The sequence below is a fragment of the Siniperca chuatsi genome, linkage group LG4, assembly GCF_020085105.1.
Source record: "Siniperca chuatsi isolate FFG_IHB_CAS linkage group LG4, ASM2008510v1, whole genome shotgun sequence".
NCBI lineage: Eukaryota > Metazoa > Chordata > Actinopteri > Centrarchiformes > Sinipercidae > Siniperca > Siniperca chuatsi.
The window spans coordinates 7507459-7533876 of record NC_058045.1 but is presented as its reverse complement, the minus strand read 5'-3'; the positions used below and the strand labels follow the sequence as shown (position 1 = coordinate 7533876).

General features: G+C 42.8%; 1 protein-coding gene across 3 annotated transcripts; it reads right to left on the bottom strand.

Moving 5' to 3' along the window:
* Positions 1-57: 57 nt before the first annotated feature.
* Positions 58-26320, bottom strand: prickle1a (prickle homolog 1a). Of its 3 annotated transcripts, none has more exons than XM_044193270.1 (8): positions 26023-26320; positions 7023-7226; positions 4974-5087; positions 3939-4076; positions 3028-3231; positions 2628-2814; positions 1659-2528; positions 58-1550 (listed from the first exon to the last, which is right to left on the bottom strand). In XM_044193270.1, the coding sequence occupies exons 2-8, from the start codon at positions 7209-7211 to the stop codon at positions 685-687; spliced, it is 2568 nt and encodes an 855-aa protein (XP_044049205.1). In that variant the 5' UTR covers positions 7212-7226; positions 26023-26320; the 3' UTR covers positions 58-684. The 3 variants fall into 3 exon arrangements, with proteins under 3 accessions (XP_044049205.1, XP_044049207.1, XP_044049208.1); XM_044193272.1 differs by lacking the exon at positions 26023-26320 and adding an exon at positions 12626-12917; XM_044193273.1 differs by lacking the exons at positions 4974-5087; positions 26023-26320 and adding an exon at positions 12626-12919.
* Between the last annotated feature and the right edge of the window lie 98 nt (positions 26321-26418).

The window sequence follows — 26418 nt, the reverse complement described above, 5'->3', positions numbered from 1 at the left end:
CCTCTTGATTTTTATATCCATTAAATACTTTTGTGCAGGAAAAAGAAACTACACAAATCATGATATATAGATATTTTTATTACAATTATCATCTATTTTAGCCTTATATTCCAGTTTGTACATTTATACAGATTACAATGATTTGCTTACAATACAGTGACCCATAAATACACCACTCAACCAGGCCTTTTAATACACAGTGTTTCTCTTATGTTAGCGCTGCACAAGCCTGGAAGAAAACACATTTCAAGAGCTTGGGTCAGTGTCAGTTTGTCATTACATTTCTGACACCCTCATGGACAAATGGCTCTGTACCAACTGCCAAATAGTTCAATGTTAATGCTATTTTGGTACAAAGCATGTCATGAGCTCAAGGGTATAAAAATAGCCATTTTGTTTTTTTTAATTCTACAATATATACATTAATATCTTCACTGTTTAGATGGTGGTTTATAAATATGTATTAATTAAAATACTTTGTTACTTTACTGGCAGTTTGTAATGCTTACACCTATGAAGATTCAGCATAAGGACTTGTGTCTTACACAAACACCATGGTAAATTGAGTGCAGTGAAGCATTTAATAGCAAACAGACTGTTATTGCATTTTAACCAGAGGACATGAGGGGCAGAGGTGAGTGGCAGAGCATGACCCAAAGCTGAGAATAAGAGAGTAATGAAAGTCTATGAAATTATACAGTTTTTCCCCTTGTGCCCTCTCTTCTTTTTGGACTTAGTCCGTTGGCCATAAGGAGGAGAGGACATGCCTACCACAGGGCTGGGCAAATCATCAGTGTAGTAATGTCTATGGGGCCTGGGCTGAGGGATGGGCTGACCCAAGAAAAAGCCTTCTTCCTCAGAATCAGACGAGGAAGAAGAGCACGTGGAGCACCAGTCATCATCATCGCCATACAGCTCCAAGAATCTCCCCATAGCTGGGCCCTGTAGCCTGTAGTCTGACATGGCAGCAGGATTGGGGTGGCCGTGGAAGGCTTGGTGCCCCTTGGGGCTGAGGGCATTCCCTCTATGGTCCACTTTGTAGCACATTTGGGCCCTCTCCTTGGGCAGAAGGTTAAGAGCATTGTCAGAGCGAGACTTGCGACTGCGATGCCTCCTATGGTGGTGATTGTGGCGACCAGAGTGAAGTTCCTGGCCCTGCTCCTCAAAGTGGTACACTCTCCGGCGAGTCCGTTCACTCATAGGTGGCTGGCGCACTGGGAGCTCGCAATAATGGCCGTTGTCCACCACGTCATCAGAGAATTTGACCTGCTGCGGCCTAGATTGTGAACGTGTCCTCCTGAGGGCAGGGACATGAGGTTTGGGTCTGTCCTCTGGCAGAGGCACCTCCTCTTCCTTTGGAACATTTTCCTCCACCTCCTCTTCCTGCTCAGATACAAGGCTCTTAAGGGAATTTGCACTTCTGTGTAACATAGAGGAGTTGAGGGTTCCCATATTACTGGTTTTCTCACAGTCTTCTGTCTCCAGTTCATGGAAGCCTTGCAGGGAATAAACCAAAGGTCTATCTTTACTATCACCATCTACTGAGGCCCCTGGAGAGGAGAGAGGAAAATTGTAAAATGTTTACACATGGACCAACCATTGCCATCACATAAAAGATTATTTTCTATGATCTGATGTATCATGTCATATCTACTCACCGGTAATATTGGAGAGTGCCAGTGAGTCCATAGAGTCTCGGACACTCTGATTGGTCTTCTTGAATTCGTCTGTGATACACTCCAAAGAGTCATTATACCATTGTGGCTCATCTCCCTGGAAGCCTCCTCCAGCCCCATGATCCAGCTCCAACTCCTGAATCTTTCTGCTGCTCGCTGGGCCCGGGTGGCTACCGTAGGCTGAGTCCCCTAGCCCATCCTGTGACTGGGCCCAGTACATGTCAGCCTGGTACTTCTTACTGGCCAGGCTCCCCCTTCCTCCTCCACCTCCACTGCCAGCTTTTAAGGACTCCTGCTTCAACTTGGGATTCTTTTCGGCGATCCAGAAATCCGTGGGTCTGGAGTCATTGGCTTGCTGGAAGATGCCATGTTCCCCAAACTTTAATAGCAGCTGAGTCATGTAGTCTTCATGCTCAGCCCACTCCTCCTCCTGGTCCTCAGGTGCCTCGGCCTCCTCGCTACGTCCCCTCCAGAAATGCTCATCAGACAAATTCATGTGGGCAAGCTTGTTGGTCAGGGTGTCGTCAGCATTTCCACTGAAGCCAGGGAACTTATAGTTGACAGAGGGTGAGAAGAGGAGCGACTGTCGGCATTGGTCAGCTGAGCGACTGCTCTTGCCCATGCGCACACTGCGACGGGATTCACGTGAGCGTGCTGACTGAAAGGCAGAGTCGGAGGAGTCAGAGGCATGCACATCTTCCCCGAGACTGCAGGCCTTGGAGCAGTAAATACGACCCTGGTGTGGCAGGAAGGGGCAGCCCAGTAGAGAGTTCTTACACTGGGCACAGCTGAAGCAGCTCTCAGTGGCATGCCAGTGGAGCCCATCATAGGTCATCTGAGCATGATCAACACCTGGAAAAGGGGAAATGTTGAGTTGGTTAGTAATAATACCCAAAGGCTAGAAAATCATGACAGTTGTTTTATTTTAACTCTAGAAAATCATCAACTTACCGATATGTTCTCCACATGCCTCACAGTACTCCGCATAGAGAGACTCAAAGCAGCCACAACAGTATGGTCTGCCGTCCTTCATGATATAGCGCTGGCCCCCTAGAATTGTCTCACATTCAAAACAGGAGAAGTGCTTCATGTGCCAATGGCGCCCCTCTGCCTCTGTGCACTCATCAGCAAAGATAATCTGTAGACATAGATGTACACTGGATGAGACAAAATTGCTTTTTTGCCTTCCTGGCTGTCATCAGTCTATATATTCATGTTGGATTGATTTAAGTGGAGATATAAAATAAATGTTATTGCTATCCCAGAGGAATTTTGCAAAGCAATAAACTAGACTGTATGTTTTTCCTTCACTACACTGTTTTCTCTCAGTATTTCATTCTTATGGTTTTACCTCATCGCAGGCTGAGCAGCGTGGTTTGAGTAGCTCAGCATGGTGCCTTCCACAGTGGATCTTTCCATCATGGTAGAAGTAGATTAAATCCACCAGCAGTTCGCTACATGTGGAGCAGGCAAAGCATGCGGGGTGCCAGCACAGTCCAGGGCCTGCCCTTGAGGTGAACACTGCCATTTCCCCACCGTTGATGTTTTCACCACACTGCAATATGCAGACATGATCACATGGTTGATTTTAACATACTGTAACTACTCTGAAATTGCACTTTAGCTGTACTTCCAAAATATTCTGTGGTAGGATAATCTGAATCATGCATAGGTAATTAAATCACATGCATGCATGGACATAGCTTTAAATGTAACACAAAGCCTGGCCCATATAAACTAGAACATCATATGGCTTCCATGTCCATTTGCTCTGTTGATGAGGGGGTAAATATGTGGCCCATCTGTGTGTGCCAGCCCATCAGCTTGTCCTAACTGCATTTGCAGAGTGGCCAATTTGTTTTTCTTTCCTGACCTGTCTTCATATAATCTGATCATAGGACATGACAAATCAACAACAGTGACTTTGGATAGGACAGGCAGTTATAAAGAAGAAAACAAGAGAATGCATGGATGTGCAGAGTTATATCAGAGTGTTTTGGCAAAGTTTATGGGCACCCTCTAGCTGCTCAACGATCATTATAAATACTAAGTGAAACACTGTCATGTGCCACTCCAAACCACTCAGCAGAGAAGACTTTTTAGTCTGCATGGCTGCAAATCGAGCTTGTGTTTAGGGATCTCTTAAATAGCATGGCTGACACTGAGATCTTGGGCTGAATTCAAAACAACTTCATAGCACAACCACTCTCCCAGTCCTCTCCATCTTTACAGTTGTAAATAATACATGCACAGGGAACTTACATGCTCACAAATGCTGTTCAGAAGATTGCGGGACAGCAGTTTCACTGTGCCCCTCCCCAGTGCTTCCTTCTTTCTCTGGACACTGAACATAAGTAGCTCCTTCTTTTCCTCCTCACTGAGGGACTGGCAATAACGCACCTGGGAAAAAGTGATAAGTTATGGGAAAGAAGTTTCACAATCGCAGACTTTTATATCAAGGGATGGGATTCCTTCGTTTAAAGGTCTAATACTGGGGTGAAAAAAAACCCTGCAGGGTAGGATATGAATTTTGTTCAAGTGGTTCAAATGACCTTTCATATTACGGCCCTTGAAATATCCAATTAAGACTGTCAGCCACTAATAAAAGGTTATAAACTTAGGTAAGTGTGAGAGAGGGCAGAGTGCATACCAGAGCATGCTGAACAAAGGCAACTCTTGACCCCAGCTTGCCCTTCCTAAACCCCTACATTTCTCCACCCGCAGTCCCTGATTGAGAACATCATTTTTACAACAGGCCTTTTTGATGTTTCCCAAAGCCTTAACAAGAGGGAAAGCAGACGTTTACACAAACAAGGCCTGTGTTTAGAGTGAAATCAAGAGGACGGGCAACAAAGGAAGAGAGACAGCCAAGTCGAACTGTGGTGCCACTGCGGTGGTGGCATCACATAAAGCCTCTTTCAACCAGCATCCCTCTCTCCCGCTGAGCAGTCCTCGTAAAAACCACTGCTATGACAGGAATCCTGCTGGTGGGGGCTACCGGCAAACATCATAAAATCATCAAGTCAAAAGTCACATTGTGTCCACACTACATGTCTACAAGATTGTGGAACAAAAATCCCCCAGTGTGATATCAACGTGAATGCCAAGGGCTCACATTAGTGGGATGGCACGGGGATAGTGAGGCTCTTAACGCTGTGGGTTTAGCGGGCAGCAACAGATTCATCATCTCAAACAAAATGGAGAGTGGATCTTTTCTGTGTGGCATACATGAGAGGACCTGCTGGGATGACTTCTATGATACTTGCATTTACGGACATGCACACAAAATATTCTCACCTCATTATCATGCGGTGGAAGTTGGTAGAGAAGCTGCTTGATTCTAAACTTCTCTCCTGGACTGTTCACATAGGGGATCTTATCCTCAGGCAGACAGGAGAAATATAACTGGACCTGGAGAAATCATGGCATGGAGTAAGGAGGTTGGGCATAGGAACACCGTCTGACACAAAGCCAATTTAGAGAGCCTCAAGACTAGGTGCTGGATTTTGGTGACACTGCTGAAAAACATTTTTAAAAAATCTAAATATATCACTGATGAGGCAAAACCCCCCAAAACAGTTTCAGTTGAACTGAAAGGTTCAATGAATCCCCACACAAGACAAATGAAACCCATTCCAAATTATATATTATTTCAAGAATGCATGGTCATCAATCTGAACATATAGCTGTTTTTGGTTACCCAAGAAGTTGAGCTTTTTTTTAACTCAAATTTTCATCCATTGAATTGCAGCAATATATTATTGTTATGATCTTGGACAGAACAGCCCATATTTATGAACACAAATTATTTCCCACGGAACCAGAGAACCAACACATTAATTTGTGATGAGACACATTCTGGGACAGCTCTGTGTAAAATGTATGGAAGACTGACTTTGTGGAATCAAAGCTTTTGCTTGAGTTTTTCCTAACCCCCATATCAGCTTTATTTAAAATCAACAACACATAGCATCGACGCTCTTAGATGATGGCACTGGAGGAATCATTTTCTTCATAAATCTGTAATAAACAAGTCAAAACAGGTCAACAGGTCAAATCAATTTAAAGGTTGTATTTTTCCAGTCATATGCTTGTCTCTATAGGGACAGGACAAAGCAGCCTGTAGCAGTGGCACTTTGACCCTTAGGGATGATTACTGAAAACTAAACTTTATGAGGGAGGGGCTATTACAGCCAGCCAGATAAAGAGGTGGGATGTGCTTGTCTTGTGTGTTGGGGGGGGGGTCCTTTAGCTTTGGCCGTCTAGAGGGGGGGAACAGCAATTTACCCTGACAATCAACCCAACTCTTGCCCCCACCATAAATTATGCAAATTTTCATGCTCCTCTTACCCCTCATCCAGCTCCCTAGGGACTGGGGAACAGTCAGCTATCACCCAGGCCCTATGTGTTTCTTCACTGTAATGATGACCCATAATACATAGCCCATTCAGGGCAATGGCTGCAGTAAAGGCATTACAGTTGACCCACGCATTTCCAAAACACAAGGCCCTATATGTTTGGGATTTAAGGTTCTCTGTTGCTGTGAACCCATCTCTTTGTGCCCATCTCCCCCTCATTGCTTCCATGTGTGTTGTTTAACAAGGGAAGTGGGATGGAGAGGAGAAGAGAAACGCAGCAAGAAGAGAGAGAGAGAAATCAAGAGAGAAGAGGAAAAATGCAGCAGATTTGGGAAAAGTGCCACATCACACTGGCTGCCCTGCGGACACAACTAACAGCCCTGCCCGTGTTTGTTAAAAGACGGCCCCTTGATTCCTGGTCTCGCCAGCAGCAGAAGGCTCGACCCACCAAGTCCTCCTCTTAACAGATTTCTGATAATCACAAGCAGACTTCACCATACCGCAGTTTGTAAATAAAAGTATGCACATCCTGCCTGTAAGTGGCTGCCTGGTAGAGCCTGACAAATCTGCCTCAAACAAAGGGACCGAGCTAAAGTTTTATGAAATCTGTTGTCTGTCCCATAGGTGCCATTATCCTCTAGACTCTAGTTGAAATGCATTCAGTAATGTGCTGAATATCATTTATCTGGGCCAGGCAAATGGCCTAGACGGGAGTTTAAAATCAGGTCAGAGCTGTTTTTATTCTCTGTCAGGAGGATATGCCATTATTCACTTTGGTGATTTAGGGAAATAATGATTTGTGAACCAATGAAATAGGTACCACAATTAAAGAGAACAATATCATGCTATAAGTTTTCTTTGTAGGCCAATTGCAAGCTAAGCTGGCTTGTTTAAGCTCAGCTTTGTTTAAGCTCAACTCAGAATGCCTTCATGAATTTCATGAACAGCAGCAATAAGAGTAGTCCATTATAAGTAAAATTTTGCTCACCTGTTCAGGCCTAAGGCCAGGTGGTACCCAGGCGTACTCCTCCAGCGCACAGCCTGAGTCATCATCGGAGGTGGAGCTGCGTTGGAAGCCAGAGGTCAGCTTACTGACTTTCTGCTCCATCATCAAGTCTCGCTGGCGTGCCCCACCCTGGAAGCCAGCTGCCGACACTGCTGCACTCGCCAGGCTCATCAGACTCTCTTTTTACTAGACAGACAATGCAAAGAATGGAAGGACGGGGGGGAGGAGGAAGAGGAATTGGGGTGAGGATAGGAAGAGGAGGGAGGATTGAAGTAGACAAGAAAACGAAATGTTGGTTAACAAGCCATTACATCAACCAATCCCCACATAATGCTATCCTCACTCCATCTAATCCAGTTCACATGTCAATGCCATTCCACTAAATGTTAACCACCAGCTGAATCACACCATCACTGTCTCTTTCATGAGGCCCACAGCCCCCCTCAAAAGCCCATTATGGTATCCGCACAAGCTTTTCTTGGTACACTTCTAGTGATGAGTCTACTTTATAAAGACACTCATAAAGAGAACTATACCCTTTCACTGCTATTGTGGTGGCAGTTAAACATGTGCCCTCCTCATGTGGCTTTTGAGGATATAGAGACCATTAGGAAATTCCCAAAGCTTCATGAGGTGACGTCGGATCTCATTATAGTGACAATAACAGGCAGTTAGCTATTCATAAATACAAAGTGAATTCAGAGCTGCTTATATGTACGCCCAGTCTTGGGAAATGTTTCATAGACCTCACATTCCTTTCCTATACTGTAATTCAGTAAATTGCCATCAACTTAAAAGCAAAAACAACACCAGACACTGGCTGTTCAATCTTTAGGTTTCAACCTTATCTTTGAAGCTTAGGTCTGAACGAGTCATCATTCAGCCTGTTGAGGTGCTACGTCAGACTATGTCCCAAGAGGGGCCACCACATGGGAGATGATGCTGTCTTGATCAGTTGAGCCTGAAGTCTGTATAAACACAGGTCTGGCCTTAAGACAGGGCCACCATATGGGGAATGTCCACAAGCCTGGTCTCTCCCTTCATCTCCCCTTTTTCTTTGGACATGTTTGTTTTCCAACCTGCTGGTGAGTGAGTGTCTGATCATCCTTTCAACTTTTAGATGGAAAGAACAATGCCAGACAGGTGAAGGAGTTGGATAGGGAGAGATGGATAGAGGGGGATGTGGATGGATGGGGTCAACTGATACTCGGTTGGACACTGACAATGCAATAGAAGGAGAAAAATAGAGCAAGGAGATCAAAGACTGGCACAGTGTTGATCTATGTGTGTGGTGACCATAGTCACTAATGCTTTCCTACACATCCACACATTTGCAGACATGACTGTACTACAGTTGTTAGAAAGATGGAAACAAAATAAACAAGTGCATAGTTGGATAAAATACAAAAAAAAACATCATTAATTAATATAATCTTTATTGTCTACCGTAACTTTAAAGCAAACAAACTGTACATTTTGCAGAGCAGCAGCCACTCTGGCCACAAATGACAATTACGAGGTAATGGTGGCACAAGAACAGAAGAATCATCAAGTCAGCCAACTGATTCAGTAACATCTGTTAAATAGCAATATCGATCTTAAGTTCGCTATAATTAGCCACAATGCTACTGGTCATCCCAGACCAAGTAAGGCTGTAGCCGTAAAATCCCTTAGTTATTAAACTGAGCAAGAATGCATGTTATTTATTTTACAAGTTGCATAGTCTCACTTTAAGCGATATATTAGCATTGCAAGTTTGCAATTTGACAAATTGGTAAGTCAGTTTTTTTGTACTTTGTGACAAGAGTTCAAGTTTGTAAAGCAAATCAATTAATTTGTTTAGGCTAATCAAACAACTCCTATAAGCCTACTTTATATCCTGAGCTGCTGTAAGCTTTGCAGGACCAAGCAGTCGCGGAGATGATGAATGTGTGTCCAGTTGTGGTCATTTCTCACAGGCCAAGGGCTCTAGCTGAGATCAAACGGGAGCCCAGCCTGGCCCTTACACCACCTCCCCCCAAGCCTCTACCCCCTATGGCCGGCAAGGGCACCAAGGGCCGCGGAGAGACAGCTGAGAAAACCAGACACACTTCGAGTGCAGCCTTTGAACACCGGCGTGACAGTAAAGGGGCCTTAAAATCTGTGCTCTCTCCTTTAATGATATATATGCCCGGCTGCCCCTGGGAGTGTGCAGCTCCTATGAATACATGAAGAGGGAATGCACACATTTATGCTGAAGCCAACATTGACACAGGCGTACAGACATAGGCTACTCTAGGCTAAGCTGGTCCACACACACACACACACACACACATACATACAGCAACATAAACACCCTGTCAGAGTCAGCTGTATGCTCATGTGCCCTGCTTCTCGTTTAGTGACGGCTCTTTCTGAGATAGTGGCACACCAGACCCTCCTGTGGATGATTAACTGCTGCACACATGGCATGCCAGTTCCAGGCAGCTACCGGCCATTCATATCAACCCATCTTCCTCAAGGACAAGTCAGCCCCGGTGGCCTCGCCACTGTCAATGACTGGCATGCCCTCCTCTAGCCTGCCCAGTCAAAGACTATCAGAGTTAAGCGTGATGGATTGTGGTGGCAGTGGATTCATGAGCTTTTTTTGGAATTTGTGCCTGCATTGTACCACAAAGTGTCAAGTCAGGCGGATTGGCTTATGACATATCCCATTAAAATGCCTGATGTCCTGAACAATGGTGCCTTTGTGAAGGAATCCACTGAAGGCTTGTTCCATCAAGAGCCTGTTTATCTCTCTTTAAGTTTTTTTCTCCTGAAGATGTGGTGTGTTATCTCCTTATACATGACAGTTAAAGCCCTCAAACCCAGATAACCTGTCTTCAGATGGGGGAATAAGACACTCTTGTTCTATTCACATCTATTGACTTGCAAATGAGACCAAAATAACCTGCAAAAATGTGGCCTTGTTTGAGAGCGGCTTGGGTTTCACATGGGAGATAGCTAACTATAGGCAGGTTCAGTCAGGAGCCAAGAGACTCCGACTTCACAGCCTCACATTTTATCAGGTGCAGACTCAGTCATGCACTACATTTGTTAGAAAGATGTTTGCTTTCACATGTTGACCAAGTCTCTGCGAGGATGTATCACACAGCCAAACCTGACTCACAGGAATGTCAGGCTTGAACTTAAGCCAGGCCTACAAAAAGGAATAAAGGATGTACACGACCCGATGTTAGGCAAAGCCCCTTTCTCATACAACCACATCTGCTTGCATGCTAATTTTTCCTTTAGATGTCATGCAGTTCATTTCCTCTGACTTTGCCCAGAACGCTTCCTTAACTTTTTGAATGACAGAAGCACTGAGCCAACTAACTTAGCCATGCTTATACTGACTTGCCAAGTCACTGACTCATCACTTGTACTTGCTTTTAAAGTTTTTCTCCTAACAAGGGATCTATGGTTTGTGAGATTAGTTTTTACTCTCCTCCTTCTCACTGCACTTCCCCTGCCCTGCCCTCCTCCCCCACTAGCCAGACCCCTGCAGTCCTGAATGTTTAACAGCCCCTCACTCTTTTGTAAAGGTGCTTGTTAACATGGCTTTGGGCCTGCATATCTGACTGATCTGCCCACAGAGGGCCAGAGGGTGGTGGGGGTGCTAGCAGACTGAGGCTAAAATGGGGTGACCTGACATGTATGAAAATGTTAATGTGTTTTGTTCCACAAAAGAGTCAAGGCAGGTGAAAGAGGGAAGCTGGAACACATGCTTGCTTTGAATGGTTTTCAGTGAATGAAGATTTGAAAACATCCCACAAGATATTTAGAATGAATGAAGAGGCCTGTATTCTAGAAAAAAAGTGCACAATGACCCCAATAGTCACAGAAAGCTTATATTCCAACAAGCTCTATATAACAGGAGCTCAATGAACAAGCGGGTGTGAACTTGATTCATTAAGGTGTTTGTGTTTTTACTGTGTTGTTTTTATGGTTTTTGCTATATTTTGATTGTACAGCACTTTGGTCAACTGTTGTTGTTAAATGTGCTTTTAAATTTGGATTGGATTAAGGAACAAAATAACCACAGATTTGTATTCACCCTTGAGAAAGCACTGCAGAGACTCTGCATCATGTGTTCACTTTGTGGAATACAAACCTCTCACAGGACCTCATACTGTGACTGGCCAATAAATATATCCATCAGTGACATTTTTAAAGAGTATTCAACAACACTTTAACCAGAGTCCCCCAAAATCCAGACACTGGAGCATTGGATTAACAACCCTTGAGAGAGTGCACAGGAAAAACAAGCAACTTCTGGTCTGAATTACTGTCTATATACCTCTAGGAAGTGGATGATGGACATGCACACAACCCAACACAGTGCTCTCTGTCAATTTGGACCGGCCCAACATGTTTAACTTGGCTCCTGCGAACTCAGCAGTGCAGGATAGGCTCTACTTGAAGAGAAAAACAAGATTTTCTCTTCATAGTCCCTGCTTACTTGAGCTTGAACTCAGACAAATCTGTTTTTATGTCAGAAAAGATATGTCTTAACTTTAGAAAAATATGCAGCATATTATTGCTCCCTGCTATCCCTGTATACACAAATATCGTCAAATGATAGCTGTTGGAACTTAATATGTTGTGTCCTTATAAACACAAAAGTGATCTAACAAACTAACATTGTCAAACTGCAGGCCAGATCAGATTGGTTAAACAATTAGATCCTTTTGTGAACCAGCAGCCTCATATGTGTACCTAAGTAAATCAGCATTTAAGGTTAAACTTGTAATTGAGTAATCCAATAAACCAACCGAGCATCATAAAATCAAGAGCTGAAATACAACACTTAGGATGTTCATTCATGGCATTTCTGTCTGCAGAAGATTTGAATCCAATCAGCTTGAAAATGCCAAGGTGGAAATGCTGCTGGAAAGTCGGAGTGCGGCTGAGAAGAGACCCAGAGAGGAGCTGCTGGAGTTTGGTCAGCTAATTGAGGCCTCCTTTCATGGCTGGAGGAGTGTTTTTCCAAGACCAAATGGATGGGAGTGACATCTCTACAGAGATCTACACTATGGAGACCACCTGCATGCGCTGGCCGGACTGAACTAAGACTCAACACACACGTGCTGCTGTCACACAGCAGACATCAAACACCTTTACATCCCAGTAAATTCAATTTGCAGTATAGGGGACCTAAAATCAACTCTCTGAACACTGGCACCCTTCACACCACCTCAATAGGAAAAAGTCCTACTGAAGGCAGATTTCGACTTAAGCCAAGATCAGAAGTTGCACAGAGCTCCATCCATGTGATGTGCTGTATGTGTTGGGAATCATGCAAAATGCAGATGAATAATTTAACCATCGTCCCATTAAACTAAATAATCCACGAGATGTCATGTACATGTCTTAACTTTACAAATCTGCATCAGTCAAAGAAGCATGTTTCATCTAGTACCAAAAGACAGTTCAGGATGAGTTATGGTGCAATACTTTAACATCTCCACTTGTTCAAGTAGTTTTTCTTTCAGCCTCACTACAAACAAAGCACATTCCTCTGAAAAAACAGATTATATCTTTAGTCATTTCCCTGCTGGTCTTACCTCAGTGTAGTTCAACTCTCCTGAGGTGAGCAGGAAAAAGAATCTTATCACTGCTATATCCAGTCCTAGATTCTCCAGCCTCTGGGCTCCATATCTATGCAAGATCCTCAGCAGTCAGCCTTCTCTATCAGAGTTGTCAGCACAGTAACAGCCCATATCAAAGCTAAGACTGTAAAAAGTCAGGAGATGTCTGTCTGAGTGCTTGGGAGAGAGTGTTTGAGAGGGGTGTGTGCGTGTGCGTGTACATGGAGGAGCTCAACCAGATGGTCATCCCACCCTTGTCTCTCTCACCCAGTCCTCCTCCTCCCTCTCCCAACCCAACCCTCTTAACCTCAGCCCGGCCCCTTAACCTGAGAGCAGCCAGTCACGGCAGGGTATGGAAGAGCGAGGCGTCTCTCCTCCCGTGACCCTCCCCTTGTACTTCAAACATATGCTTCCAAATGAGAACCACCGGTAGAGCTCCAGCTCACAGGAACTGCACTTTTAAGTAGCACATCAGTGATGGCAGAGCTCGTTTTACCACACTGACCGCCCCATCTCCACAACAGCTTTCATATGACATTCTTCTTTCTCCATCCCTATCAACAGCTCAAAGATGTGGGGAAGGTGGTGAACGTTACAGTCAGGGTTGGGTTTATCTGGTGGTTTGTCTCTCTTCTCTTGCGCGCTAAAATGTCACTAAGTTACAGAGAGCTGTTTGCTAACTACAGCTTTATGATTATAGAGTGATTGTTGGATCAAGTGAACAAAAGATGCTTTATTTATCTGGCTGTGCTTTCTACTATCTACAAAATCCTGGCTCAGCCTCACATAACCCTTCCCTCTAACTGAACATGATGTCAGCAAGTCTAAATGAGGCCAGCTATCAGGCCTTTAACATATGAATCACAGGCGGCCTATACAAAGAAATTACTTGAACCACAAAGCTGTTATTATCAGCTTAACATTGTTTGAGTGAGGGTTAAAAAATGTCCAACATTGTTCAGCTCAACTTTGTTAAGTCAAGTGCAAAATTCACAATGTAGCTATATTATGGGACTCTGTGAAGTTATACTGTAATGTAACGGTGAACAAAATAGTTGTAAATATGTCAACTCTCAGGCTCTTGAAAATTGTACTGGGCATTTTTAGTTGCAGCCCTAATTCAGTTGTATGTAATCCATATCCCAAATTAAAACAAACCTTACAAAAAAGATCAGGAGATCAACACTACATGGCTAGTATTGGCGATTATCCAAGTTTTCTCTTTGCCTTTTCCATCTACTGGTTGGACAGGAGCTAAAATTACAGACGTGTTCTATAAAACCCAAACGTACATTGTACGTACCTCTGCAGTAATGTCAGAATGTGATTCTCTTCCTGTTGCCTCAGAAAACAAAAGTGAGCAGCTCAGGTCAAACTCTGGACAGTTGCACCTTTTGCATCCTGTTGTGGTTGTTCGGTTGCAAAGTCAAAGTGTTACTTTCTCCCAGAAGGACATGTTTTATAGTGGACATCACTGTGTCTAAGGGAATTAAAAAGTTAATCCTTTTCAACACAAGGTTTTGCTGTAGAGGGTTAACATACTTTAAGACTGTAAAACAAAGCAGTAGAACATTTTACTTGGAAGCAAGGAATCTATTAAACAGCTAGAATTGCTTTCTTTATTAACATTTTAGAAGCTGTTTATTTTTGTGGAGATGACGTCAGGGTGTAATTCTGTGAACTTGAACACATGCGTGAAACAATTACACTGTGGGGTTTTTAAGTGGGGCTGATATAACAGGGTTTGCAAAGACCAATACTGTTACTTAGTGGAGGCACAGAAATTAATTGAAAATAGTATCTTCACATAGCATTAAAAATGAAACAAGCACTACAGAATATGTGATTTACGTGCACACTTCTGCCAATTATTTGATCATTTAAGACAAATCCACAGCATATTCAAAGCTAGTTTGCTGCAAAGTCCACAGTCTCCTCCAATCAGATCACAGATCCTAGCTGATATGTTGAACTTAGTACAGGTGAACATCATTGTCTACATGCTAACTGATCAAAAAAAAATCTTAGTAAGCATGTTTTGTTTAATCAAAATATCAGCCAAAAAAGAATGGCAAAAACATGGCCACTCATTGTAGAAAGGGTTTCAGTCGTAGTCATCTGGACACTGTTTTCAGAATCAAGACGTTTCGGCTCCCATCCGGAAGTCATTCTCAATTGGTCATTCATTCCTTGTTTAGCTCTCCTGTGCATGACTGACAGCATGTGACTGTGAGACATTTCCTCCATCCTCTGCTTGCTCACACACCTCACATTCACACCATTATGTGCTGAAATATTGCTGCATGGGTGGTGAATGGTGACTGTTATTTAAAAAAAAAAAGCATCTTAGACAGGTTGATATTCCTTTTAGTGAAAAGAAAGTAAGTAAAGTTTTACCCAAAACAGAAAAACACGATTGAATAAATTGATGACTGATATTCTGGGGCTTACAGACTAATATTTGAGTGCCTGCATGGTGCATGTACGGTAGGTGTGTGTGGGTGTGTGGACAAAGCCATTGTAGCAGCCAAGGCCAGGGAGGAGAGGCACCCTTTCACAGCAAACTTCAGGCCTTTGTGCTGGTCAAAAAGACTCTGCACCCTGCTCCATTAGCAATTCTTAGAGGGGAGGGACAACACAGCATCCTGCCTTTGGGGTCACATTCATGAAATGCAAAGCTAAGATGGTAAACTAATCTAGACAAAAGTTGCAGTGCCTATTCAGCAACGCCAGCATGAGTAAACAGAATTGTGCCAGATTTCCCTAAAATGTCAAAATGAATCCCTTGTTCTTTCAACGCAATATTTTGCCACATTTGAAGCTTAAGGGAAACGATTGCCTTTCCTTTAACATTTTCTTTTTATTTCAAAGTTGCAGATTTTGAAGAATGTTGAGTAACAAGTTTAAAAGTTCAAAGAAGCAATCGCAGATAAGTTCAAATGTGGGGGCATCTTACACTGAAATTGCAAAAGAGAATCAGTGGCCTTTGACAATGAACTAAGGTGAGGGCAACTATTTAAACGCATCTGTGGATTATCTTTAGTCTCTCAAACGGGGAACCTGTATCAGAATAACAACAATTCTCGTTCTCAGATCGTACAATTTATAGTTAGTAAGTATCTGGCTGCACAGTTCAAGGTTCGCCTCAGATAGTTGAATAATATTACGTTGGACAAGTCACGCATCCCTGACCTTTGACCTTAGAGAGCACCAGATGACCCATAAATCCATGGCCCCGGGACTTTACAGCCCATTCCCCTGTCATAGCCACAACGACCTGAACAGCACCTCACACCTGGTCTGCACCTTCTCACCGCTGTAAAAAAAAACGCCCTCTGCTAGCAGCGAGGTAGTCCATGACCAGCATGCCCTGACAATGACAGGACAGGGATGGATGGTCAACAGAACCAACGACCTACGATAAAGCTGCATTCTTCTCTGGTCCAAACACGTTCTTGAAGAAGGGGACCCATAAAACAAAGCGTGTAATAAAAGCTGAATGCTGTATCTCATAGTAATCATGTAATCCCCACGTGAAACATTGTGTAGAGATGGACACTATCATGAATTAAAGTCTAAAGTAACCTGTTTAAACGAGACAAATTTGAGTCCCAAGAAATGCCATAAATTGGGGTACCAAAGGGGGCAAAGGGAAGGTCAGTCTCTAACTTACCGTCACTGATGACCATTGTTGAGAACAGCTCTCACTGGTGTGTGAGCTACCTTATAAAAAGTAGGCATTCTCAAGTTTTAAATGACTTGCCAACGGGTATTAGCAGGACACAGACCCAACAAAAGCCTCAGTTATAAAGGCCAATAAAAGTCTATCACTCTACTGTAACAACAATCCTTTTTACGCCTTGAAAGAGGGAGGAAAAGGTCAACTGGTGGAGCAGTCAGCGTATTGATATTGACTTAGCTAGATTGGCGCTGACAAACTCAGGTCAGACTGTGGGCTTGTTAGCCCTATAACCCTCACATAACCCCTTTTACTGTTTCACTCTGACACATTGGAGGCAGCTGAGGGCAAGGCTTAGATCTAAGCTTAGTTTCTGACAAGAGACATTTGTAAAAATTAAAAGAGAAATATCTACTCACTTGACACTTGACCTCACTAAGATCATGTGTTTCTCAAGAGCACTGAATAGGAATAATCAAAATGAAAAAAAAGGAAAGGATTCAAGATTTATTGGACTAAATTGGCAATGAGATATGGTTACTTCTGAACTTTTCAACTCTGACTGAAAATCAAATTTTCTGACTTACCAAACAGCAACAAAAAAGGTCACAATACTTAAATCCTAAGTTCATAACCAAGCTGTCTGTGTTTAATTATTAAATTACAGTATGTAATGCTATTGTATAAAACCAACAACATAATACTTGTTAAGTGGATGATGTCATGTTTGAATGGCCCTGATTTCATGGAAGCAATGAACATATTACTTATCTACCGATTTATTTCTGCTTGATTTAATTTGCTGTAACCCTGTCATTCTGTGATGTAATACAACATGAATGTCCAGTTTCCACGGAGTACCCTGTAAGGCGTGACATAACAAATCTCTGCCGGACAAATCCCGGTGTCAGCACACTGGTTGTTTCTTCACTTTATCAAAAGTACACCGTTGTCTAACTGCTTTGCCAAACATTGCAGAGATGTACGATTGGGACAGCTCATATTTCACCCTCAATTTGACACCCTCTCACCTAGTTGTAAAAGCCGGACCTCATTGGGAACAATGGGAAGTGGAGCGACAGAGCTCCTGGGGCTTTTAAAGGGAGGAAGCCCCTTTATTTGAGGACACTATAACTCAACAAAAGCCTGTGGCTGTCTACACACAGAGCAGGCCGAGGATGAATGGCCTGCTCTTACACTACTCACTTGCACTGACAAAAGCATTGGATCAGCAAAGGGCAAAGCCTGTCATGTGTGGTCTCCATTGACAAACTGGGGAGAATATAGACATAAAATTACAAAACAGCCCTATTAACAGCTTAAACCAATGAGTTCAACCAACAGGTCTGTGTTTTCACCATTATTTTTTATTTCTTCAATGAAATTTAAGATTTTCCCCACGACCAGGAAAACTGTCAGGTTTTCCATGCCTTCATTTCCATGCCGCGTGAAAAGGTTTGATCATTCCTGTTGAAACAGCACCCCGTCAATGTCCAGGTTCAACACTTGCAACCTTTAAGACTTCACAACATTTTTAGCTTATGACCTCATACTCTCAGAAAGTCTAACTCACACACCACTTAAACCTCACACATCTCCTCAACTTTCCTCGAAGTTAAACCGTATGTCCTTCATATGGCAAGTAAACTATTTCCTGTGTGTTTCCAGCCCCGGGCTCAAACGGACACATGAATGAGACCGCCGTAACTAAACAGGCAATAATCGGGCGTGAGTGCCACGAGCAAGTCGTTGTAGAAGGAGAGGATGCATTTTTTTTTTTTTTAAAGATAGAGAAAGTTGGCAATTCCTACACGTGGAAGCATTTTCCTGAGCCGCACGGCTTCAAAAGGCAAACCATGGAATCCAACAATACTCTGAAACCGTTAAGAGCTGCTCAGTCAGGATCCCACTAATGATTAACATTCCTGGAGAAACACTCCGTTACAGTCTTTTTAGAGCGTTCTAATTAAACACATGCTCCAGTGCCACAGCACAGAGGGAACTATGATGGCTGAGAGCGGGGATGCTTCTTTCCAGCTCTGCTTAATTGGACACAATTTAAGTCATTAAGGTGGTAGTAAAAACAGCAGAAAGAGCAGAGGAGAGGCCCAATGATCTCCCCTGTGAGGCTCCCTGTTGCTCTGATGTTGTTGACCCTTTCACCTCCTCATGTGACTCACATTCAAATGTACAGAAAGAAATTCTAGACCTACTTTCATTAGATGTCCGACTGGACATTAAGTCTTGTTTGACTTACTGGTTGTAATACGTATGTCTAATGTATTTGCATTTCTGAAGAGAACAAAGAGGTTATACATGTTTAGAGGTCCTACATCTTGGGAGGCAAACTTATATCTGACTATCTATGCATCTGCTTGCCACATTGAGTTGCCTTTCTCTGTGTTGATAGATTGTCTATAGATGAATTGTTGTGACATGATCTTTTTGCAGTCGTAAGTCAGTGATTAGGTGGGATACCAGAATTGTAGCATGCATTGGGAAAGAAGTTGAGTAATAACGTAAATGGTAATACCTGATTAAAATTTGACTTCTTCCACTATTTAAGAAGTATGCTGGCTTAGATTGTTGAAAGACTGAGAATGATCTGATGACTGAAACATTTGTCTTGTCACCTTTTTGCACTTGTATTATGTATTAAGATTCCTTTATGAGTGGATGTGCAGTAGTGCATCCTGGTGGCTTAAGTGTTTGAGGCACTGTCCATGTAATCGTGACTCTGCCGGGTTCCTTAAAAGCATAAAAAATGCCCCCAAAAAAAACCCATAAAAAGAAGAAGAACGCGTGAAGTATATGCATTATCAGAAGTGTCCAGATCTTTTTTCATTGTACAAGATAAGAGCAAATGTTGTTGTTGAGACAGACGTCTGCTATAAGTAACAATAGATATATATATATCTGCTGATACCGAGTACTGATCCAATACCAGTGCTCTCATATTCCCTGATTAAAATTCTGCATACCTCACTGCGTGGAATTATTTTATTTATATGCAAGGTAACAGGCCAGGGATTGCTGTGGCACTAAAAACTTGAGTTGATGCCCTGCCATGGCCGAATGAATGTAACTGCTAGCAAAAACACTGAATTTTATAATATATTACTGACATAGAAATTGTATCTAATGCGAATCGATCATCAGATCAGTCATCCCTGCTCTAAACAGTTTTTTTTTAATTCAGCATGAAGATGTGGCATCTCTTAACTGGGCTTCTTCACTTAACTCTCTTTGAGATTTCAAATTCAGGATTTACGTAATGTGAATTTTGAGATGCAAGTTAGGCAAGAGGTGGAGTACAGAAGCTTGCCTGCGGTAGACAGAATAGGTGTGTGAGGTGTGTGTGCATGTTATGTACTGTATGTGTGTGTATTCAGGTCTGGTGAGATCCAATCTGAAGTCCTCAGGATACCTCACTCAGTTTAGCAAAAATACAGACCAGACATGGGGTCATTAGTGCCTGGGATCTGTGTGTGAGTATGTATGCATGTGTGTGTGTTGGCACAATGCATGCATGCAACGGAAAAAAGGACACAACTGGCTGCCTTGTCACCCCCCAAATTAAGGATACCAGTCTTCCAGGGCAGAGCTTTTTCTTAGAAACCTTGCATATAATACGCCTATTTCTGTCAGCATCAGTGTGTTATTTTTGGAAGTGCAAATACTGAGGTCACTAATGACACCAAACCATTTTCAGGCAGCGTCATGGGCCAGCGTAAAGGAACATGTGACAGAGTGGGCATACACGCTGTGTGTGTTTTAAAAAAATAATAACCCTTTCAATAAAATTTGACATGCCTTCTCTTCACGTTTTTATGCCTTTTCAGCATCATAAAACACTGTCCCTGAATGGTAAAATGTGTGTGTATGCCTGACAGGACACACACGCACAGATGTACACATCTGGTGAGCCACTGCTCTTGTTTTCTTTGGGAGCCCAGCCCCTAACAGGAAGACGAGTGCGAGCATAGCAAACAAAAGCCCGGCTCTTTGAACCGGCCTCTCACTAGGAGCTGCCGTCAGGTTGTTGTGGCCAAACGAACTGTTTCTCTGTCAGCTCAGTGGGCCCATTGTGGGCCTCAGGCTGCTGCTCTGCAAGACATGTCCTCAGCTGGCCTTCGTCGGTATTGACCCATCTGCATGTTATCCCACAATATCGACCTTCACTGTGATGTATGATGTATATTTCCAACTGATAACACATTTCCTCTGTGTGAAGAGATTCATTATACGAGATTACAAGATAGCAAATATAAATCCAGTGATAGTAAACTTAATAATAGCTGTCAAAACTCACAGTAACACAGTAAGTGGAGGTGGCAGAATACATCTGACAGTTCTTAACTTCAGTGTCACAAACCAATTTAGCAAACCAAATAGCATCTGAATACAATGCTGCATTATTGCATTATTTGTGTCCAGGGCTACACAGTTTACCTCAGTTTACGCCTCCTTAGAATCTCTTAATCAAGTGGATACAGTGTTGGGTTCCATTTAGATTTGATCAATTCTGAGTCTTGAATCCAATTCTTAAAGAACCCTGGCTCTGATTTTTGACACATTATTTGACTGAGAACAGTAACTAACACCTGTTAAAATCAAAACCACCTTATTTGGCAGCTTATTTATGGTGCTAAAAACAGTCAGTAATCATAAATGATGAGGTATTTTGTTATTATTTTTGTTTACATGATAAAATAAAGACAAATACAAATATTCTCTTGCCTTGCATAACTTGAATGTTTGTTGTTTTACACTTGTTTTAAATGCTAGCATTAGATGTTTCTGGGGCATTGTGATCATGCTGAAATAACCGCATCATTATGTTGGATGGACTTCCTCTCTTGCATGAATTTATTTTTGCTGTACCACTACTGTCTTTTGCAAAGCTTTTGAACACTAAATCCTACATATTTGTATGTAATGTAGATGGATTAATAGTAGGTCCGACAAGTAGCAAAATCCCTATTTTTTTAAGAGATTTATTATTATGTCTTTTTCGTTATTATCTTTGAATTAGTACACATTAAAAACTCCTCCACTGAAAAACAAAGAAAAGAGGCAGCAGCAATTTAAATATTTCCCCGGGGAGCAGGAGGGGGATAATGTATTGATATATTGCTCTGTGTTCTGGTTAATCTTCTTGTGATGTATTTTAGGAGATACTTTAAATGAGTTATTATAATTAAATTCAGCACTGTGTGATTTGGGAATATGGCCAACCTCTTGTGTGCATAAATTTGTTTCCAAACCTGATTAATGGCATTGTAAAATATGACAGGATTAAAGTTTTAATGAGTAAATGTTCTGAGAGGAATATCCTGGCAGACATCCAGCAACTGTCCCTACTGTCTGTAACCTTTCTGAAAAATCTCAGAAAATACCTTTGTTGTCAGTCCAAAAATCCTTTGCCCTGCAGAGTCCATTTTTAAACCTTGTTGACCTTTTCCATATCATCCATGCTCACTGACTCCACCCCAGTGACAATGCCAACAGGGCAGGAGGAACAAGAGCCACAGGAAAGGGGGTGTTTTGCATATTTCCAGCCATGGGTCCGGAAAGCTTTAACTGAATCCCCTGTTGTGTCCCGGGGAAATGAGCTGGGCTTTTTAATGACTATCTCAGGGTAATATGTTTTCTTTTGCTTCTAGCCCTTGATACTGTGATTGCTTAGATGGATCCCTATAGATGGAGGACAGAGGAGAAAACATGCCCTCCTGCAGGCAACCATGTCTGTGTCAGATTTTTTCCAAAAACTCCATCACTGAGGTGGCTGACATTTGGTATCTCTACATCCGTTATTCCCCTTTATAAAAGACAGACATGTCCATAATAACCAGTTTTGTTGCACTGCACCGTGGTTATTATGCAGTATTCATCCAGAGCTGAGCATCATGCCTATACATGGTGGTGATAATGAAACATGTGTGTCGCGTATGACTTTCATCATCGTGGTGGTCTGATGGTTAGTCCCGCAATTATGCCGTGTGGTTACCAGAGATGTGCTGGGGCATTAAACTCCAGTGTGAGAGCCAAACCCGTTTTCCTCTAACATCATCCTGCAGCTCCTAATAAACAGAGTTGTGCCTGGAAGCGCTAAATCACTAGCTACCTTTAATCACTTTAGAATAATGCTTAGCATGTGGATCCAATGTTTGCCACTGCTGCAGGCAGATCCCACTGACTCTCACACATGATGCTGTTTGAAAGTTACAGGAAGGGGAACTTTGCTGCATGGCTAGCACAAAGTTATTATCTCTCCCGCAGACAGCCGCATCCACAGTGGTTATCCTAATCTCTACAACCACAGTGTAACAGTGCCCTAAATTTGACCATCCAGGCCACCGTCCATTCAGCCAGGACCAGTGACCACAGATTCAGGGACCACCAGCGTTTAAACAAGCCATACTTCATCCAGCCTCCTGCCAACCTACCACAAACAGTTTACAGTCAATGTGCTCTGCTCTCTGGAGTTTGTCTATGGCAACCCGACTGCATGCCACATCTCCCCGTCCAGAGCCATGAAAGACTGGCCTCCTCTGACAGCTCCTCACAACACACGGCCCTGTCCCGCTCTGCTTTTAGCCCTGCTGCGGTGAGCTGGACCACGTCTGGGGATAAAAGGCTGCCAGAGTGTTTGGCTTGCAGGCGATTTACACGGACGCGAGGGTGATTCATTCTAGCTTTGCACAAACAGGCCTCTGTGTACATTTCACTGGTACTGGGCTTTTAAATCAACAGTGGGAAACGTATACACACGGGCACTGGGACTTATATTCTGCTCCTTCACACTCAGCTGGGTGTCTGCCATACATGCATACATTCTCCGACACCTACAGAGAGTCATACACGCACATAGGTGACCACTTTGTCTCTGTCCATCTGCTTCTCTCGAACAAACACACACCACGACATGCCCAACTGTTTATGTCTGAGACTGGCTTAATGTCTGTGATTTGTCTCCACCTCCACCACTCTTGCTGTGCACTAATGCAATAGCACACAAGTGTGCTAATGTTAGCTGCTAGCTTCTCTAATTGAAAGATGCATTATGAGGGGCTCATACAAAAAACAGGCCTTTCTGCTGCCAAGTCCTGAATCCTCCAGTCTCTATGCACTACGGTACTAAAATAAACCATCAACTTATTCCACATTTATTAAGTGAGCGCTCGTAAACATCAAATTGGCTGAACTGATCAGAACTTTTTCCATTGCTGTGTCCAGGAACATTTATGATAAGGCCAGCTATTTTATTTCCCTCTTGCGTTCACACACAAATCCAGAACAAAATGGTTTTAAAGTCTTTTGATTCTATTAATGGTACCTTTCATTCACTTCAAGGCTTTGGAAATGAGACGTGAACAAGCACCATGTGACATGTGGAACTGCTCCCAAAACACCACTTGTAAATCATTTAGGCTATAAATAACTGAATATTCACAGAGAATTCTCACCTGCAGCAGCTCACATCTCCTCTAACACATGCCTTGCAGATCATCTAAACATTAAAAAACTGCAGCTGTGAAGTATGAGACCCAGATATACAGTATGTTGATACATCCAATAACATTTACAGTAAAATATATCATTGATTAGAATTTGTATGACAAAACAGAACTTCTATTTTTGCATTAGATGCTGGGTCTCAGATGTAGGGCCAACGTGCCCTCATTTTGTATTTGTCAGTACTTACAATGACAGTTTAAATACATGAAATAAGGCTTCTGTTGAACAGTTGTCCTTAGCTCACACAAACCCTCAAAAGATTTTTTTTTTGTTTACTCTTATTTTTATGAAAATGTGAAGTAGTTCAGGTTGTAAAGGCAATGCTACTGATGAGTTTCTGTGACTCCTGGGCAGTGTAGGCATCAACCTCTATTCTAGCCACTAGGTGACACTACCACCTTGGTTCTGTGCTCTGTTCCCTGTCTCTCTGTCCACAACACTCACACTCACTCAGAGTATTTCTTTCTTTACCCTCTTCCTTTACTGGCTACTGTCCCAAGGAAAAAAAAAAAATCAGGATGGTTAAAAGTGCTGTGATCATGGATGGAAGTGACCATGTTTCAAAATACTTTCCGGTGCAATTACAGCAAGATTTTGACGTTGTGAGTTACACATTGAAGTGGCTCTGACATTGTGCAGAACCTGCAGTTAATCTTCCTCCTTTGTACTGTCAAAGTGCTCCAAGGTGTAATTCCATTTATTTGAATCCATTTTCATTTGTGTTGTTCTGCAATACCTCAAATCACTTCCACAATCTATCCAATGTGTCCAAATAAATACCATGGTGCCTCCTGGGTCTGTCCTCACACCTAGCTGTCAGGCTTCAAGCTGAACTGTCCTGGGATCAGCAGCGCTCTGTTTTTGTCAGCTGTGGCCATAGTGACAGATTTCAGGCCAGTCTGACTCTGTGCTTTTTGCGATCAGTCTCAGCCAAGTGGGTCTGTCATTCTGTCAGCCCCCAGAGGAAGCATGCAAGGGACTTAATGGCTTATGGTGATGTTTACTGTGCTCCAATGAGAGCAAAATATTATCTTAGACGGTCTTGGTTAAATATAACAGTAACTGCTCTCCTGTGCCTTGTAGGTTTAACACTTTCCATCACTGCTGAGAATGGAAATGTTTGAATCTTGAGGATGTGTCATTGTTCTCCAAAGGAAACAATTTATGTCATGTTTAGCTCTGTGAGAGGTCCACAAGGAGTGATGAATTCACTCAAGCAGCTTGCAGGTTTATTTTTATTGAAAGAGCTGACTGCACTGCAAAAATGTCCATCCTAATAAGTCTTTTAGGCTTAGTCTTAAAACCATTCACTAAAACTTTCTGTTTTTTGGATGCGATTTTTTTTCTAGAAACAAAGCAGAACAGTGCAGATCACACTATCAGGAGGATGAAACCTGACTCAAGAATTTTCTTCTTTGATTTCTAGTATAAATAAACAAGTTGCCAGATGTATTCACTTGCGTTAATAAACCATTTCAGTTTAAATAAAGTTTAGATGAAATGATTCGTCAGAATGGATGGGTCTCACCTTATCCATCATGGTTAGAATTGAAGAAAGTGAGAGTGACTTCTCATACTGTATGTGGCCGGGGTTTGTGACCACATTCTCCCTCACTCAACAGCACTCTTGACAGCTATGGAGCCCTGCAGTGGCGGACAAGCAGCGGTCACGCAGCGCCGACCAGTTGTCACCAAAGTGACAGGCGACAGCTGAGTCCATACATCTGGAGGCCCCCTCCACGTCTCTGACCAAGTTTTTTCAGCGTCAGAGAAATGAGGTTACTCTGGCTACACGCGCAGGGAAACGTGTCTCTTTGGAGATGTTGCTGCGTAAAAGCGCAAAGCAGCATTGGAGGATTAGGAAATTAAAGCTAGTTTGATGACTTTGTGCGCTGACACAAGTTGACTTCTTTAGAGTTTCACTTAAATTGATTGAAGTACTTGTTTTATGTATATATATTGTTGAAAGTGCTGTTTGGTTTCCTTATTAAAACCACAACATTGAGTTCGAAATTATAGAGCATTTTCATAGCGTAAATTCTGAAAATAAAGTGACCACAAAAATCCGACAAATAGACTGGTGCAACCGCAGGCAGTGAAATTATTCACAGACTCCTGAAATCTAGGTCCAAAAACAACTGTTAAAGCACACTAAATGACTTGGTCCACTCACCCCCAAAGCGTTCAGTCGCAGTAAGCGAGTATCCAGAACCAATATTCCTGAAATCAGAAAAGCGATTCACGCTGCGTCTCATTGGCATAAGATGAAAAGTCCAGAGAGGGTGCACCACTGTGCCACAAAGCTGAACCCAGAGCTGTGCAAAGCGAGAGGCTTAAACTCCAGATACTGGCTGCATTGGAGAGAAACGCTGAGAGAGCCTGGTCTGACTTCACCGACTGTCACCACATCTCAGTCATTTCAGTGGCGCACGGTGCGGTATGGGGCTCTTCTCGGCGGTCACAGTGAGATGACATTAGCTCCCTGCCTATTGGCTTAAACAAGCAGCCCCCACCAATCCTGGAGAGACGGACCAGTCTGGAGCATAGTAGACAAATGCTCCTGTGAGTT